At 46.1% G+C, this 16,663-nt stretch overlaps 1 protein-coding gene across 4 annotated transcripts in view; it reads right to left on the bottom strand.

Annotated features, from left to right (window-relative positions):
* Nucleotides 1-1,283: 1,283 nt before the first annotated feature.
* si:ch73-103b11.2 (protein lava lamp) overlaps nucleotides 1,284-16,663 on the bottom strand; it is a 72,155-nt gene continuing 56,775 nt past the window's right edge. For 3 of the 4 annotated variants that reach the window (XM_063221875.1, XM_063221877.1, XM_063221879.1), the window contains exons 17-26: nucleotides 16,048-16,164; nucleotides 10,809-14,621; nucleotides 8,632-8,779; nucleotides 7,436-7,541; nucleotides 7,051-7,210; nucleotides 5,941-6,048; nucleotides 5,738-5,824; nucleotides 5,363-5,528; nucleotides 3,983-4,059; nucleotides 1,284-2,936 (exon numbers count right to left, since the gene is read on the bottom strand). In XM_063221875.1, coding sequence (XP_063077945.1) covers nucleotides 2,865-2,936; nucleotides 3,983-4,059; nucleotides 5,363-5,528; nucleotides 5,738-5,824; nucleotides 5,941-6,048; nucleotides 7,051-7,210; nucleotides 7,436-7,541; nucleotides 8,632-8,779; nucleotides 10,809-14,621; nucleotides 16,048-16,164 — 4,854 coding nt within the window. In that variant the 3' untranslated portion in view covers nucleotides 1,284-2,864. Of the gene's footprint in view, nucleotides 2,937-3,658; nucleotides 3,706-3,982; nucleotides 4,060-5,362; nucleotides 5,529-5,737; nucleotides 5,825-5,940; nucleotides 6,049-7,050; nucleotides 7,211-7,435; nucleotides 7,542-8,631; nucleotides 8,780-10,808; nucleotides 14,622-16,047; nucleotides 16,165-16,663 lie in introns of all 4 variants that reach the window. The other variant, XM_063221876.1, reaches the window with a different exon arrangement.

The following is a 16,663-nucleotide window of genomic DNA, read 5'->3' as shown; positions in this document are numbered from 1 at the left end:
CAGTGTCAAACAACCGCACGCTGCATTTGATCCTAGGCAAAACATCAGAATAGCCTATCATATTCTTGGTCTGTCGGTCAGCCGCTGTACCGCGCGTCATTTCGGGATGTCACAGCCGACTTTGGTGGCTCTCATGTTTCCAATTGATTCCCGGTTTAATTTTATTTTGAAAACGAAACATTACTCCTGAAGACAAGACAAGTTTGGTATCAAGGTATGAAAACTGATAAATGGTGAGGTGGTTAACATTAAAATTAGCCCACACTTTTACAAGTTATAGGCCAATATAGGCTATAACTGCATCATCTAGGCCTAGCCTACATGAAGTTTTTAGCTGCAAAACACAGGCCACCGTACTTTGTTTATAGTAAATATTGGTTAGTAAACATTCATGAAAATATCAAATTTGGCAAAAGACAGTAGTTTCGATGAACAGCATAGTTTTAGTTGCATAGGACGTACATAGGCCTAGTTGCAGTTGCATTCTACACAGTGCACCTTTAAGCTCCCAAGATGGACAAGCGCTGGCACTGTATTTGTAAATGGTAATGTCCTCACTTTCCATGCCCTGTTGAAGAATTTTATGTATAGATTTATGGGGGGGGGGATGTAATGTTCTGTAATTCTGAGTCTGTAATTAACTTTTCAATTCAATTCTGGCAACACCCTGTAGCCTGACTAAAACAGACAAGCTTTGCCAACATGAGGATCCAAACATTCAACTTTTCATGCATGCATACATTTCACAAATCCATTCACGGTGGACAGAAAAAAATGTTTAAGTTGGCTTGAGTTGGGTTCAGACTCTTTGTGAAAGTGAAAATCTGAAAAGATAGATTTGCACCTAAACTTTCAAATGCATCCATCCATATATAAGCAGGTTCATGCTGATTCAAGTGGAATGTCCAGTTTCACATGGAATTCTGTACATGTGCACTTTATCCATGTTAAGTCAGTATTAGTACATGTTGTAAGGATTTGCCCAATGTTACCAGTCATTTCTTCACCAGATTTGTATTGTGAAAAAAGTTTCCATACAAGGCCCAACTTGTTGGTTGATGGCGCTAAGGCACTGTTATTTACATGGCCATTTCAGTAAATTGTTCATTGCAACTTCATTTTATGGCATAACTTTACCTGAGACCTGTGGTAACAGTTAACAAGAGAAATCATAAAAGATTCAAGTTTATGGACTCAATAAGCACATTTCTTTTATCTAATGCAGTGTACATCCACACATTTTTACCGAAACTCACCACAAAACAAAGCACACAAGCCCAAACTCAGAAATAGTTCATTTATTGAGGACATATTACATTCAAAACCAAAATAAAAAATATCCATAAACATAAAAGAGCAGATAGGCAAGGAGAGGACATGGAACGAAAACAAAGTAAAACCTTGTTTTTCGGGTACATTTTAAGAGCCACTTATTTACAAGGCAAAGAGTGCTGTGAAGTGTTACAGTATGATGATGCTGGTGGAAGCCATGATGAGCGTAAAGATTTGAATGTTTGAATGCACCCTCCTCCTCTTATAAACCAAGACGGAGAAGCAGGAAATATTAAAAGAAGCAACACCCTGAGCCAGAACTATGCTAAAAAAACAACCAGCACAAAATGCCAGTGAACCTCATGCTATTGACGTAGCTTGATTGGCGAGAGTGGGAGGGAGGGAGGGAGAGGGATCCTGGGGTTCAACCGCAGGGTCAGTGAATGGAGACCTTCCTCTCCCCCACCTCCCTCTCCCCGCACATCTCTGCAAAAGCATTACAGCGAAACCTAGCTTATTATCTACACATTGGGGAATACTGTACTGGGGGGAGGTGCTGCGCTGGAGGGGGGGGCATGTCAGGTTAGGTTGCACTGCCCTCTGCCAGCCTGACCAGCATGAGAGGGGGAAGGGGGAAGGAGTAAGGAGAGGTGGGGGGTTTGTTTGGGTGTAACAAAACTGAGGACAATATGATAACTCAGCATCATCTTAGCCATTCACAAAGACAGTCCATACAAAAAAGCCCACAATTATCAAACATTTTCATAATAATAACAATAATAATCATCATCATAATAATAATTATACATAGCAAATTTGCAAATGAATCACATTATGTATGAGTCCATTCGGTTCCAGTAGACCAGAGAGCGCCAACCCTGTCAGTCACACACAACAACACCACTCATTTGTATACACGCACGCACACAAACACCATTGGCAAAAAAATTACAACTCTCCTACACATGTACACAAAAGCACTTTTTATCACTTTTAAAACCAGCACATGGTCACAATGTGAGAGCAGGATATAACGACAGTAGAATTTCTATTAGTCTCTCTCTCTCTCTATGTATAAATAAACTATTTAAAATCTTCTTTAATTTCTTTATATAGGATAAATAAAATGGCACACCTATCTCAAACAAACCTGTTGACAAGGGAGTGGGCCAAAGGCAAATGAAGGGTTAAAATGCCTCCGTCAAACACCCCATGCCTTGCCAACACGTACACACCACTGTCCACTCACGCTCACACACCCTCGTTCAAACATGCACACATAAAACAAGCCAATTAATAAATCAATCTGTTAATGAGACATACGTACAAGTAAGATACATTTTAAACACACACACACGCGCACACACGCTCACACACACACCTTTACCTCGAATGCCAGCACAAAGTGTTGAAGAAGATCAGATGCTCATGCATACAAAAAGGATGAAGTAGTCCCATCTTCCAGGGGGCGAGTCCATACTTAAGATACTGTTTGAGCTAATAAGCCTGTGTGGGGGTGGATAACTGTTACTGTATGTCTGTGCATGAGTACAGGTGAGAGCGCAGCACAGGCCCGTATGCAAGTTGCAGGATCAGATCTTCCTGGAATCTTTTGATTCAAACAGCTTCATTCTCTCCTGTACAGTCAGCCCTTCTTTAAGGCTCTGAAAGGGACAAAAAGAGATGGAGAGAGAGAGAGAGAGAGAGAGAGAGAGAGAGAGAGAGAGAGAGAAAGAGAGAGAGACAGAGACAGAGAGAGAGAGAGAGAGAGAAAGAAAGAAAGAAAGAAAGAAAGAAAGAAAGAGAGGGAGAGAGAGAGAGAGAGGGAGAGAGAGAGAGAAAGAGAGAGAGACAGAGACAGAGAGAGTTAGAGTTAGAGTTTCAGCAATAAAAGCCAACTGTAAAAAATACACCTGCTCAGCATGCTGTTAATTCATGCCAAAACCAATAAGAGAAAGGCCACCTTATCCATTAAACGATAACAGGACCAAACCAATACATACAAATGACACAAATACACAAAACACACCGATGAGACAAACCAATACATGTACGTATATGACACAAACGCACAAAGTACACACAAAGTGGTATGTTAAAGAATATCACATATATGCAAATGCCCTTTAAGACCCATGTTAGGCGAGAGGGAAATTACACACAAAGGACTAAAAACAATGGATCAGGTTTGACGTGGTACATCACAGACAAATGGGCACACGCACGCAAACACACACACACTCTTTCTAATGACGCATGGAGAAGAGGAGATCCCAGCAGCGCCGTGGTAAGTTGACCCCAGTGCACATCATGCGAGCGGCAGGTGAAAGGTCAAAGTTCATGCAGCATGCACTTGAGGGCTTCCTTGTACTGTGCGTGTACCTACATGAGAGGAGGGCGTCAGCTCTCCCACGCTTCCACCTCACTGACCGACTGACAGACACACGGAGAACACAAGAGGCACTCTTAGACAACACGCTACAACCTCACAGACAACCTCAGACAGATGCCTCACTGACCGACTAACAAAGATATAATACAGGAGAAAACGCACGATAGTCATACCTCAACACATGTACGCACATAATAGTCGACTCATACCGCTAGAAACATGTACACACACACACACACACACACACACACACACACACACACACACACACACACGCGCGCACATACAGGATTTATTGCAAATGACATATTTACTCACCTTGGACCTAACCCCTCTGGACTGGCGAGAGCGTTCGTTCTTCAGGAAATCGGGGGTGCTCTTTGATTTCATAATATCTGCACCAAAGACACATGCACTCAGGATAACTGATGACATTTCATCCTGGCCATTTTATACACATCCCTTGCCATTACTTTTCCCTCTACTGAAAGAAATCCTTCAAAAGGTATGTTTGCAACTAATTCCACAAATGCAACATTGCAAAAAGACATTAAAAAAACATCATTATGTTTTTTGTGATAATTCATCTCGCCCACGTTATTTAAAGATGGCCTCTCAACGTCATTTGATTAATATTGCTGTGTTCCCCATTGTTATTGAGTGTGTTACGCGTTGGTCCTGTTTTAAAAAACGCTCTGGTTGCTTTGTTTCAAGTCGTTTTTGCAAGCCAGCAAGGTGGCTTGTGGAGAAACGAGAGGGTGTTCTGTGTTTCTCATGGAAATGCGTCTCTGATTGGCTCACTCTTCCAGCTCTCGTGGAAATGCGTCTCTGATTGGCTCAGTCCTCCTGTTCTTGGAGAGAATGTAATGGGAAACAGAGTCGCCACTTCCCCGGGTGGTACTGCACTATAGGGGCGTCAACGGAGGCGTGCATGCTCCATTCAGGGCTGTGCTCTTTCGACAGCGACCCCTAGGCGAGCTGCAGGCACGGAGCAACCAGAGTGGGCTTGCTCTATGGATGAGGCTTTGTGCTGTGTGTGTACCTGAGAGTAGCAACCAGCTGATAGCTAAGCTAAGCTAGATTTCGGGCCACCAGACGTTGCTTGTATTGAAATCAAGCAGAAAAAAATTACTCGACATGTTTTTAGAAAAATGGGTCGACATAAACCTTTGTGGCCAACGCCTTCTTTCGACGTGACGAAACACAGAAAGGCTTTTGTGATTCGCTCGTTTCTCTGCATTATTTATGTCAATTGGGAAACACAGCCAGGCGAGGTGACGCACCGCTATGAGAGCCTTGCAAGTGAGTTTAACTTGGGGTGGCCGTTCAATCTTCAAAAGGAGTGAGTAAAACTGTGTTTTATCGGAAGTTGGCCTTTAAGATCTGAGGAATTCCACATCTAATGTTGCTTATCCATTATGTGGGGATCTAAGTTCTGAGTGGTCAACAATCATATACGCCCATCATCCAATAAGCATGGAATTGGAGTAACTCAAAAACTTAATCAAACAGCTTTTCTTGCTATTGCCATTTTAGCGAATATAATATTTATTAATCCTGCTGCTAGTCAATTTAGTAGCTCGCCGTGTTAAGGCAATCATCTTACCTCAGCATTTCATACAATACAGAATATAGTTCAATACGATGCATGCTTACAAAAAATGATGCAACGGAAAAAAAGCTAATTATTAAACGTACCGTAGCCAGCGCCGACGGCTGAGCCATCAGCGGCACGCTCCCCGAGGGCCTCTGTGGCAGCCAATAGTTTCTCCCGGAGCTTGCCGATGTCACAATCGGCTTTGGCCTTCACTATGCTCAGCTCCGTGTAGATGCCTTTGTACTTGTCCGATGCATACTTCTTGTCCTGCACATTGGACACCAATGCAAGAATCGGTTAAATATGAATTAACATACTGAGAAGAAAATTATACGCACATTCACGTTTAATACTTAGAAAAAGTATTCCTCAAAGCAAGCGCTCGGCTGGCTGATGAAGTGACTGTTTGGGTCTGCGGACTTGTCTATGGACTGGGAAGGACGCACATGACAGCTGTTGTATAGTGTTGGTCGTACCCGTAAAGCGGTCTGTAGCTCGTCCTTTAGAGAGCTGATCTCCTGTTTGAGGTACTGTATCTCAGACTCTTTAATGCGCAACAGCACCTGTGGAACGCCAATAAAAAAGTCCAGTTATTTTAGGTCATTAGACATTCACGTATATGGCCTATGGAAAAGCTATTTTATTTAAGTACTCTAGTTAAAAGTATGTGTGTGTGTACCTCTAGTTCATACAGGTCCTTCCCCTGTGTGAGAGGAGAGGTGGCCATCTCTCCACTGAAACATGACCTCATACGTGTGATCTCCTCAGCTAGTCGGTTATTCAGCTCCTGCAACACGCAAACATATACAAATAACTCAAAGTAAATCACAGCAAGCGCGCGCGCGTGTGTGTGTGTGTGTGTGTGTGTGTGTGTGTGCGTGCGTGCAGGGGCATAGCAGAACATTTTGGGCCCTATGTACGATGGGCTCCAATGGACCCCCCAGCCATATATCTTCATAAATCAGACTGTGTGTGGGCCCCCTATATACATGGGGCCCTGGTGACTGTCACACTTTGCCTGAACGACACTCCTGTGTGTGTGTGTGTGTGTGTGTGTGTGTGTGTGTGTGTGTGTGTGTGTGTGTGTGTGTGTGTGTGTGTGTGTGTGTGTGTGTGTGTGTGTGTGAACCTCAAACCACATTATAAATGTACTGTACTGGCTGATGCTTTGTGCAGCTATGCATATGTATGTATTGGAAGATGTGTGTGCATACAGTACCTGACTGTGTGTATATGAACAAGATACACGATTTTTATTGTCATGTACTTGTGAATTCAAGAATTCATTAGCAATGAAAAGGTTGTGCTCACACCAACACATCCACACCACATGAGGGCACGGCTTGACCTTGTCTGGTGGATAGTACATCAGGAGTTTACTATTACTTTATTCATTTCGGGGATTTTTCCCAACTACAGCATGATTGGAGGACAGTCAGCTGGAGAAAGGCTCTGGAGACCAAGCTGGTCAGACATGCGATCGCACGCATCGTGGGTCCAAGACAAAAGGTATGAGGCGTCCGACGCACATTCCATCAAACATTTAGTTTTCGCACTCTCATACTACCACGTTATTGCATTCATGTTTGTTAGGATTTAAAGGGAGGTCTTTGGCTTCCTAATAGTGTGCATACCTGGTTGTGTCTCTGTCTTGGGTGCAGTAAGTACTGTAGATGTGCGTGCATACCTGGTTGTGTGTCTGTCTTACAGTAGGTACAGTATGTGGATGTGTGTGCATACCTGGTTTAGTGTCTGTCTTGGGTGCAATATGTAGATGTGTGTGTCTGACCTGGTTGTGTGTCTGGAGCTCCTGGTTCTCCCTCTGGCACTGCTGCAGGGCCTGCCTCTCCGCCTGCAGAGCCTGGGCCAGGTGGGCGTTCTCCAGGCACTTCTGGGAGTACTGCTCCGATAACACCTCCAGCTCCCGGTGGATGGACTGCAGCTCCTCGCTACAAACACACACCAGGAACACACAGGCAAACAAACAGACACATGCACCAACACAAACACACAGATGTGCACACTTCATACCTCAAATTGGACAATCTATTTTATCCTAACTGGACACTCAGTTTATCTCAGCAATTAGTTGTGTTTTTTTCACTTTGCTCTTTTGACCAACTAGTCCTGAAAATGGCAACATAACTGGCAACATAACACATGGTGTGACTCACTCGTATTGTATGCGCAGCTCATCGATGTCATCACTGACGCCGCTCAGCTGGGCGCGCTGGCTCTTCTCCAGCTCCTCGCGGTGGGCATTCTTCATCGCCTCAATGGCTACGCAGAAAAGCAAAGAGCATCGTCGTCATTGGCCTCGTTTACATGCGACATTTAATTCAGAATTCAATCAATTTTAAAGATTATTTTTGGTCTTTTTACGACTTTATTGACAACAGGACAGCTTGTGAGGTGGACAGGAAGCAAATGGGGAGAGAGATGGGGAGGGGCCGGCAAATGACCCGGGCCGGAAAACGAACCCGGGCCGGCCGCATGGCAGACGAGTGCCCCTCTGGTTGGCCACGGCAAGGCCAGAATTCACTCAATTTAATGCAGAATAAAACCAAATACCACTCTGAAAACATAATGTAAATACGTCATAATTCAGAATTAAATGAAAGTGCAATGTAAACGCGACGGAACAATATAATTCTGCATTATTAATTCGGAAATAAAAAAACATTGTGTAAACTAGGCCATCAACAAATAATTAATAGCAACCACAATAGCAATCAATGTGTTGTGAGGCCAACACATGCACACATTTGACCCTTCCGTTTTACTTTCTGTGCAGGCTAATCTTAGCTAGTCCGCTAGTCCTGGGAACACTGTGCCTGATTTTTTTCTGCTGCCTAATGGTATAGGGATGTTTCCCATCATGTCATTGTCTGCGTTTTCCCCACTTACATTTCCTACTACCACTGCCGAGCCGGAGAATGCCAACTTCCTACCTACTTCCGTGCAGACAAGACATTCAGACGGACAAGCCTTCTTTTTAAGTTGGGTCATCTACTTCTATTTTGCGACCTTTCATAAACTGCATTTATTTGTGAAACACTTTTGGGTCAACTATATGTCGTTTAAAGAATCATGTTGTTTGCCTCTTGGCCACGGTGCTCTTGCAAAAGGCATTATTATGCTCAATGGCTCTTTTTCTTCATTAAATATACGCTATGTATATACAATTACTTGAAATTAATTTAAAATGGACATTGAGATGTCCCATCGAAAAACATTAGTCCAAGTCCCCATGTAGTGCACTGAATTAAAAGAAGTAAAGAATCGCATCTGTGCTGCTCCAATGTCTTCTCTACATGAGACAAGTAAGTGTTAACTTGGAGAGATGTGAAATGATTTGACGGCAACTGACCGGAGATGGTGGCGGCGGTTTCCTCGGCCAGTAGCCTCTCGCGCTCCTCCAGTAGCTTGCTGACCTCCCGCTGGTGCTGCCGCTGCAGGTCCTCAATCACCTTCTGGTGCGTCTCCTCCATCGCAGCAAAGCCACGCTCACACGTGGCCTATAGAGGGCAGCACACATCAGCAACAAAAGAAGAAATGCAGTCGCACACACACACGGACGCATACGCACGCACACATACACACACATGCACACACACACGCACGCCACCACCACCACCACCACCACCACCACCACACACAAGCCATTGTTCACACTTTCAAGCAGAAAACAACACTCCAGTGCACCAGCACACAGAATGAAGGGGGCAGAGTAGTGTGTAGTATGGATGAAGGGGGCAGAGTAGTGTGTAGTATGGATGAAGGGGGCAGAGTAGTGTGTAGTATGAGTGTAATATGAGTGTAGCATGCAGGCCAGGGGTTAGTGACTAATAAGGTGCAAGTCAGAGGGTGTGATGACAGGAGGGACCCAGAGAAGAGAAACATGTCCTAGAAAAACTTGCTATGACACTGCTATGACAGTGATAGGACTCGAAGTGGGTGAGATTTGTTTTGTGTCCCCTTTACGGCTGGGCGATATGACGATATATATTGTTACTGTGATAGAGGAAAAAGGGCACGATGGACTCTTATAGTTTCTTAATAAGTTTATCCATTATTACAGCTAATTTAATATCATTTTGTGTAGTCACAATGCACACTCTAAAACAAATGTATTCTTTTTACAGTAATATGAATTTAAAGAAACTTGGTTTTGTGATTTGACACAACTACTGTAAGAGAAAATAAAGAGAATTACTGAAAACATGCGTAATTGTGGAATATGATTGATATCTATCACTATCGTGATATAAATGAATCCACCATATTGTGATATGTTTTTATCCCATATCACCCAGCACTAGTCAACATGTAACAATATGCACTTACACACTACACTGTGCAGTGTACATAATCCACGCCAACCCTAACTACATGGTGCTGTGTAAGTACGTCTTCTGCCACGGTGCTGATGTTAAGAGTGACGGTAAAATAAAGTGTGCCCCAGAAGTGTCCCATTTGAGTGAAGTAGAACATGGGGGACAAAGTGATGACACCACATTGAACTGAAAGCAACACACTGATCCAGCTTCAAAATATAAAGATGGATGGTGCGTTTTCTTACAGCATATGGGAACAGGGATTCTATATTAAGCATACACAAGCCATGGGTTCTCATTGGCCTAGTAACCCCAAAGAAAGTAGTAAAATGTAAACTTTTGGACAGTTGTAAAGAAATCATGCCATTTGTTCCTTTTTAAGAAACGTTCCACTCTCTATACGGTTTATGGCCAACCGATTACAACCTGAGTGAAATTCTACTCCTAGTCTCAAAACAGCTGCACTTGCCTGCATCCTAGTATGCTACTCTTGACCAACCTAAACCTTGATCATAAATATAGCTTATTTGTAACGAAATAAGAAGAAAAAGTCTTCTAATTTTTACAAAACATCACTTGTGTATGCAAAACGTAGAAAAACTCTAAATGAGTGTTTGAAAGGCAAAGAGCAACAGCTGAGTAAATGTGGTATTATTGATTGGCTTCTGATACTAAGTTCTTGCATCAATTGTATGTTAACTGCTTCAATATAATTGTAGTTTCGTCTTTATGTTAACAAATCACAGACTGCACCTCTCTGCCTTTTGGAACATGTCAGATCTTTGTTTTTGGAAAATTTGTTTGGATCTATGCCAGACTTGGAGTAGATCATGGCAAGTATCACGTAATCAGTGTCCAATATTTCCCAGTCAAACATTATGACTACTCATACCTATATCTTGGCATAATTCACAGAAAGTAGGTTATACTGTATATCAGCCAGCATACATAATATATATACGGTATAAATGAACTTCTTCTGTAAAAAAGAGTAACAGAGTAATTGTCACACTGGGTTATTGAACACCAAGAAAGGAGGGGTTTGGGCTATCAAAAATCCAATTCTACTATAGAAGGCAAACAAAGTTTCCAAAAAGTTACCATTATGTCAAGTTATGTCAACTACTGTCCATGAACACTAAGGTGAAGGGTGCTCTCTGCTGAGGGGTATAGTGAAATGAAAAAGAGAGGAAAATAAAGCAAGAGGAACCTTCAGGCTGTCAAAGTCACGCTGGTATTTCTCCTTCAGCCCTGCGACGTCGCCTTCCAGTTGTTTGCCCTCCAGCTCATCCCTCATGCTGTTCATCTTCGACTCCAGTTCCAGGACCCGTCCCCTCAGGACGGTCATGGAGTCCCTGCTAAGATTCTCCTCTGGCTCCTCCCCCTCTTCCATAGGACAAGCCTCCTCAGGTGCGGCGGCCTCCTGGCTCTCTTCCTCCTCCTTGTAACTCTGCTGCCTATAGTGTGCCTGAAGCCTCAGGATCTCTTGTTCATGGTGCTGCTCCAGCTGCTGGATTTTGCTCTGGAACTCCTGCTGCAGTTTCCGCACGTGCTCCTCGTGCCTCTCCTCCAAGCCCTCCACCTCCTGCAACAGGCACTCCAGCTTCCTCTGGCTCTCCTCTGTGCGCTCCAGCAGGACCATCTCCCTCTGGGCCCGCCCGGCCTCCTCCTGAAGCAGCTCCTCCTGCTGCTGCCTGCGGAGCGCCTCAGTCTCGTGGTGGAACTCCTGCTCCAGATGAGCCAGCTGCTCCTGCTGGGTCTGCAGCTCCTGCAGCCGCTGAGCCACCTCCCCTCGCAAGGCCTGGTTCTCCTCTTGCAAGGAGCCCATGGTCTGGGTGTAGGTTCTGCGCTCCTCCTGCAAGGAGGTGTGGTACTGTTCGTGGATGGCAGTCATGTTGAGGGCATGCTCCCTCACAAGTTCTTCCATGTTGCGACCGGCCTGGCAGCAGAGCTCCAGTTCCTTCTGATGTTCGCCTCGCAGCTTGCAGGCTGTGTAGGCAACCTGAGCCTGGAGCAGGGCCTCGCGCATACACACTGCTCCCACTGATACCTCGCTGTTCCTTCCACAACCCCAGCAGGCACGGACAGTCTCGGCAAGATCATGGAGCCTTCCGCCCGACTCTGACTTACAAAGTGCATCCATATCTTGGCAGAGATGGCGGATGATTGCCGCTTGCTTTTGCAGCTCGGCAGCAAGCCTTTCCCTACCTTCCTGAGGTGACTCAAGTGAATCCTCGCCAGATAAGGTCATCTCCATGGCCATGTGCCTGTCCACAATCTCTTCGGCAGCATCCTGAGCTTCCTCCATCTGAATTTGCTCCAAGTAAGAAGCCAGTTCCGGAGATGTTATGTCAGAGAGGGTGGGATCCTCGCTGATGCCCAGTTCTTGGCTCTGCATAGCAGACTGTAGACCTGAGGACCTGACCAGCTCCCGCACAGCCTTTGCTCTCTGCTGAAGCTCCTGGCCAGCATGGGCAGCAACTTCCTGAAGGTCCTCCAGCCGACTATGGTTGGAGCTTCTAAGGCTCTCCAGTGAGTAGGCTAACTCAAACTTGACACAGGCACTGTTAATGAGACGTTGCTCTAAACTGCAGCTCTCCAGGGACTCTATACCTGGGGACGGACTCTGAGAAGCTTCAGAGGACTGAGACTCCAGTTTTTCAACTTCTGCCCAAAAGACCAGCTCAGACATGAGCTTTTGGGTCAGCATGTTGGCATACAATGTCATTGTTAAACTCTGATCACTTTGTTTGATTTTGTACAGTTCTGCACTTATCTCATTAAGGCTATGCAGAAGGTCCGAGTTTAAGTTTTGCAGAGAGAAAGCCATCTTCTCCAAAACCTCAGCCTCTAAAGCTAATGATAAGGAAAAGCTCCGGACTACAGCCTCATCAGATAGATCACACATGCTGCTAACCTTTGAAACAGGACGAGCTTCCTCCCAAGCCATTGCGGCCTTTTTCATGAAGGTTGTGGCCTTGACCAGCTCCTCCTCAATCTCCGACAGATTGTTCAGCTGCATTTCTACAGACCCCTGTTGCTGCTGGGTACCGAGAACCATCTTGACTCGCTCCCTGCAGGACTCCACGCATGCCAGAGCTCTCTCGTAACCTGTGTTGGCCACTACTGAGGAGACCCGGCAGTCAGACTCTGGACTGGAGGCTGACTTTCCGTCTGGGTCTTCATGCTGGGAACTGCCAGAGAGTCGGTCAGGAGAGGCCCAGGGGGACAGGGTGGGTCCATCCGGCTGCTCCTTCTGCTCCGAGTGATCCTGCTGCTCGTTCAGCTTCTGCGTGAGTTCTCGGAGCTTCTCTTCAGTAGCCAGAAGCTTGGCTTCCAGACCTTGAATAATGGAAATGAACTTCTCTGGATCGCTACTGCCGCACTGAAAGGTCCTGTCTGTGGAAGCAAAGCTCATTTCCGAGTGCTCAGTCTCTGAATGGGCGATTGTGTCCGAGGAGTCCAGCTGAGTCAAGTCAGAGGAGGTGTTGGGTTGTGGCGAGTGGTCTGACCGTCCATCGGGAGGGAGATACCGCTGACACTGGATGCTGGAGAAACGAATCCTCTGACGCTTGACCATAGAAGCATCAGTCTCCGAGCTGCACCTGGTCAGGGTCAGACACGGCGACGCCAAGAATGACTCATCCTGCTCCTCCCGGTCTGTAATGTCAAGGAGGTCCTCCTGGGAGTGCCGGCGGCGCTGCTCTCTCCTCAGGTCAGCGAACCCAAGTCTCAGGGCATCCAGGTGCCTCTCCAGCTCAGCGATGCGATCCTCCGCCACCACCAACTTTGCCTGCAGCTCCTTTTCAGCCTGACAGGGCTCCGCCTCCCCAACCCCACTTCCTTGCCTCTTCTGGAAAAGCTGCCGCTCCTTCTCCTGAAGTCGGAGCTCAGTTTCCTCCAGGCTGCTTCCGAGAGCAGCCATCTTGATGAGGGCCTCATTCAGGTCGCGCTCCTTCCGTTCCACCAGCCGCTGGTAGATCTCCTTGGTCTGCCGCACCTCCTCCTCCTTCTCTCTCAGGATGCAGCTAATGTGCCGAAACTCCTGAGACACTTTCTCGTAAGAGCTCTCCAGGGTGCAGTAGTCCGTCTCTTCGGTCTTGAGGCGGGCTTTGAGTTTGCCCACCTCTCGGTCAGCCTCAGATATTTGGTTCAGCAGCTCCTGGCAACGACAGGTGAGCCGATCTCGCTCCTCCTCCAGCATCCGCACACTCTCCCGCAGCGATTCAGCAACGTCCCTCTGCACAGACAGCTGCTCTTGAAGGCACTGCATCTCCTCCGCAGCCTCCCCCATGTAACCCCGTCCTCCCCTCACCAGGTCCTCCACCTGCTGCTGGGCCTCCTGCAGTCTCTCCTCCACCTCGGTCTTCCTCTCTTCGCTCTCCGCCAGCTTCCGCACAAGTAGCTGCCGCTCCCTCTCCTGATTCTCCTCCAGTGAGCGCCTCTCCTTCCTCTCCCTCTGCTCCCGCAAAGCCTGTTCCTCCTCGGTGGCGATGAGGCGGCCGGTGACCTCCGTGAGGCGCTCCTGCAGGCGCACCACCTCCCGCTGGTGGTCCCTCTGCAGGGCCTGCTGCTGCTCCAGCTGCCGGAGTGCCTGGTTCCTCTCCAGCAGGTGTGCCTCTACCTCCTGGAGCCGACCCTCGCTCTCGCGCAGCTGCACCCTCAGCGCCTCCTCGCTGCGGCCGCACTCCTCCTCTCGCTCTCGGTAGCGGGTCTGCTCCAGCTTCAGCTCGCTACGCATGCGGGCCACCGCCTGCTCGCTGGCCACGATCTCAGTCATGGCCGCTGTCAGCTTGGCCTGCAGGGCTTCGATCTCCGCCTCGTGCTGCCCGAGCACGTCCTGGGCCTCGCTGTAGCTCCGCCTCAGGCACTGCACCTGCTGGCTTGCCAGTTCCTGCTTCCGTCGCTGCGATTCCAGTTCGCTTTGGAGGCTCTGATTGGTTTTGTGCCGCTGTTGCCATGACTTCCGTTGAGTTCCGGGGGGAGTGGGCGAGGAGCCGGTGAGCAGTGGAGGTGTGGCATTCTTTAAAAGATTGGCAAAAGAAACTCAAGTTAGAAACACAGTGACTCCTGTCACAGAGCACCACATCTCTGGGGTGGGTGGGGTTTAACCCTTGGGATTGCAATACTTACTGGTGCATGGCTCAAAGCTTTTCACTGTGCTTTTTCAGAGTGACATTGGAAAGAATATCAAGTGACGGAAATTGACAAACAAATGATAAACAATACTGTGGGGGGAAAAGAGAGAATGAAATGATTTAAGACAAATCAACTGAGTGACTACAACAGGAAGTGATGTTTGATGACACTTAAAAACACGAGAACATGATAGATGTGTGCAGGGTGTGATTTGTAAGAGGGAATGGTTTTAAAGGTGCACTGTGTAAGATTTTCAGTTGTTTATTTCCAGAATTCATGTTACCCATTCACTAATGTTACCTTTTTCAGAAATACTTACCACCATTGTCAAATTATAAGTATTCATTATGACTGGGAAAATTGCACTTTTCATACATGAAAAAGGGGATCTTCCCCATGGTCCAGAAACCAGAATTACCAGAAATAGACATTTTTAGCTGCAAAAATGACTGTACTTTGGCTAGTACTAGTAAATATTAGTTTATTACTTTGTAAATATTCATGAAAAGATCATATTTGGCAAGAGGTAGTACAGTTTCAATGAGCAGCATAGTTGCATTACCAACTTTGGCCACATCCTGCACAGTGCACCTTTAATATCTATTCTTCTACATGATTTTATTCTCAGTTTAAAACCACTCCATTGATATTGCTTAACATCTGAAAAGTATTTCCCCTTCTGATATTTTGACAAATCACACCCTGGATGTAAGGCACGCAAGTGCCAAGCAAGGAAGAAAGTGGGTTTTAAAAAAACAAAGCTCAAACAAAGGATACAAGAAACTGATGCAAAAATCAAATGATCTCAGAAGATAACACAAGTACAAAGAGCATGCAAAGACTTGAAACCAGACATGAAGGAAAGAAGTGACAAAGGAAGACAAGAAGGAAAAAGCACAGCCCAAAGCTTGCCTGCTGTATGAAGCACTTTGTACCTTTTAGTAAACTAGTATTTTAGTTCAGACCAAATCATTGCCCAGAGAGTATGAGGCTCCGTCAACCAGTTAGTGAGCAAAGACATGCTAGAAACACAACGCCCATGCAGAAATCCCTTTTAAATGCTAGTAGAAAAAAAAGAACAAAGCATTGTACACATTTCCCTCAGGTAAAATGGAAACAAGTATTATACTTTGGACAAAAATAGACAATAAATAGTTTTTAAGACCCAATAGACCCACTTTAGACAAAATAGTTTCAAAACCGTTTAAAAAAATAGTCTTGGACTCTGCTTAACTGTTGGTATTGATCATATTATTAATAGACAACATGTCTCAGGTGATCAAGATATTACACCAGCAGGGCATACGGACCTGAAGCACGTAGCCCTCTCGTGCGCTCTGCTCCCTGCCCCGGGCGTCCTGGAGCTGCTCTCGCAGGAGGATGTTCTGCTCCTGGAGCTTGGCCAGCTCCTTCTGGGTCTGCCCCAGCTGAAACACACAAGCACAAACAGTACAGCACTGCATTACACACCAAATGCCTGTGGTACACATTACATTACATTACACTAAGCTGACTTTTCAACCCAAAGCACTTTGTTATTTTGATTAAGTACAGGGTATTGGTTACAGTCCCTAGAGTAGTGAGGCTAGGTGCCTTGCTCAAGGGCACCTGAATCATTGAGTGAGATGGTGTGGAAGGGTGGGATTCAAACCTACAACCCTCTGATCTCAAGTCCATCTCCTTAATCATCAGGCCACGGCTGCCCCGTGACCTCGCAGCTGGCACACTGTGGTATGATACACACACATCTTTACAGTTACTCTGCACCCCTCATGTTGCTTCCATATGTCATCTTTACACACGTGATGTTCAACCATCTAAGACAATGTTTCCCAACCTTTTTTGTCTTGTGTACCCCCAAGCCTTTTCATTGTGCCATGAGTACCCCCTAAGTCAAGTTCTATATCGCTTTCTCCATCCCAATGT

This window comes from Engraulis encrasicolus, chromosome 17 (assembly GCF_034702125.1).
Source record: "Engraulis encrasicolus isolate BLACKSEA-1 chromosome 17, IST_EnEncr_1.0, whole genome shotgun sequence".
Classification (NCBI taxonomy): Eukaryota; Metazoa; Chordata; class Actinopteri; order Clupeiformes; family Engraulidae; genus Engraulis; species Engraulis encrasicolus.
This window is presented reverse-complemented; position numbering and strand designations above follow the sequence as displayed.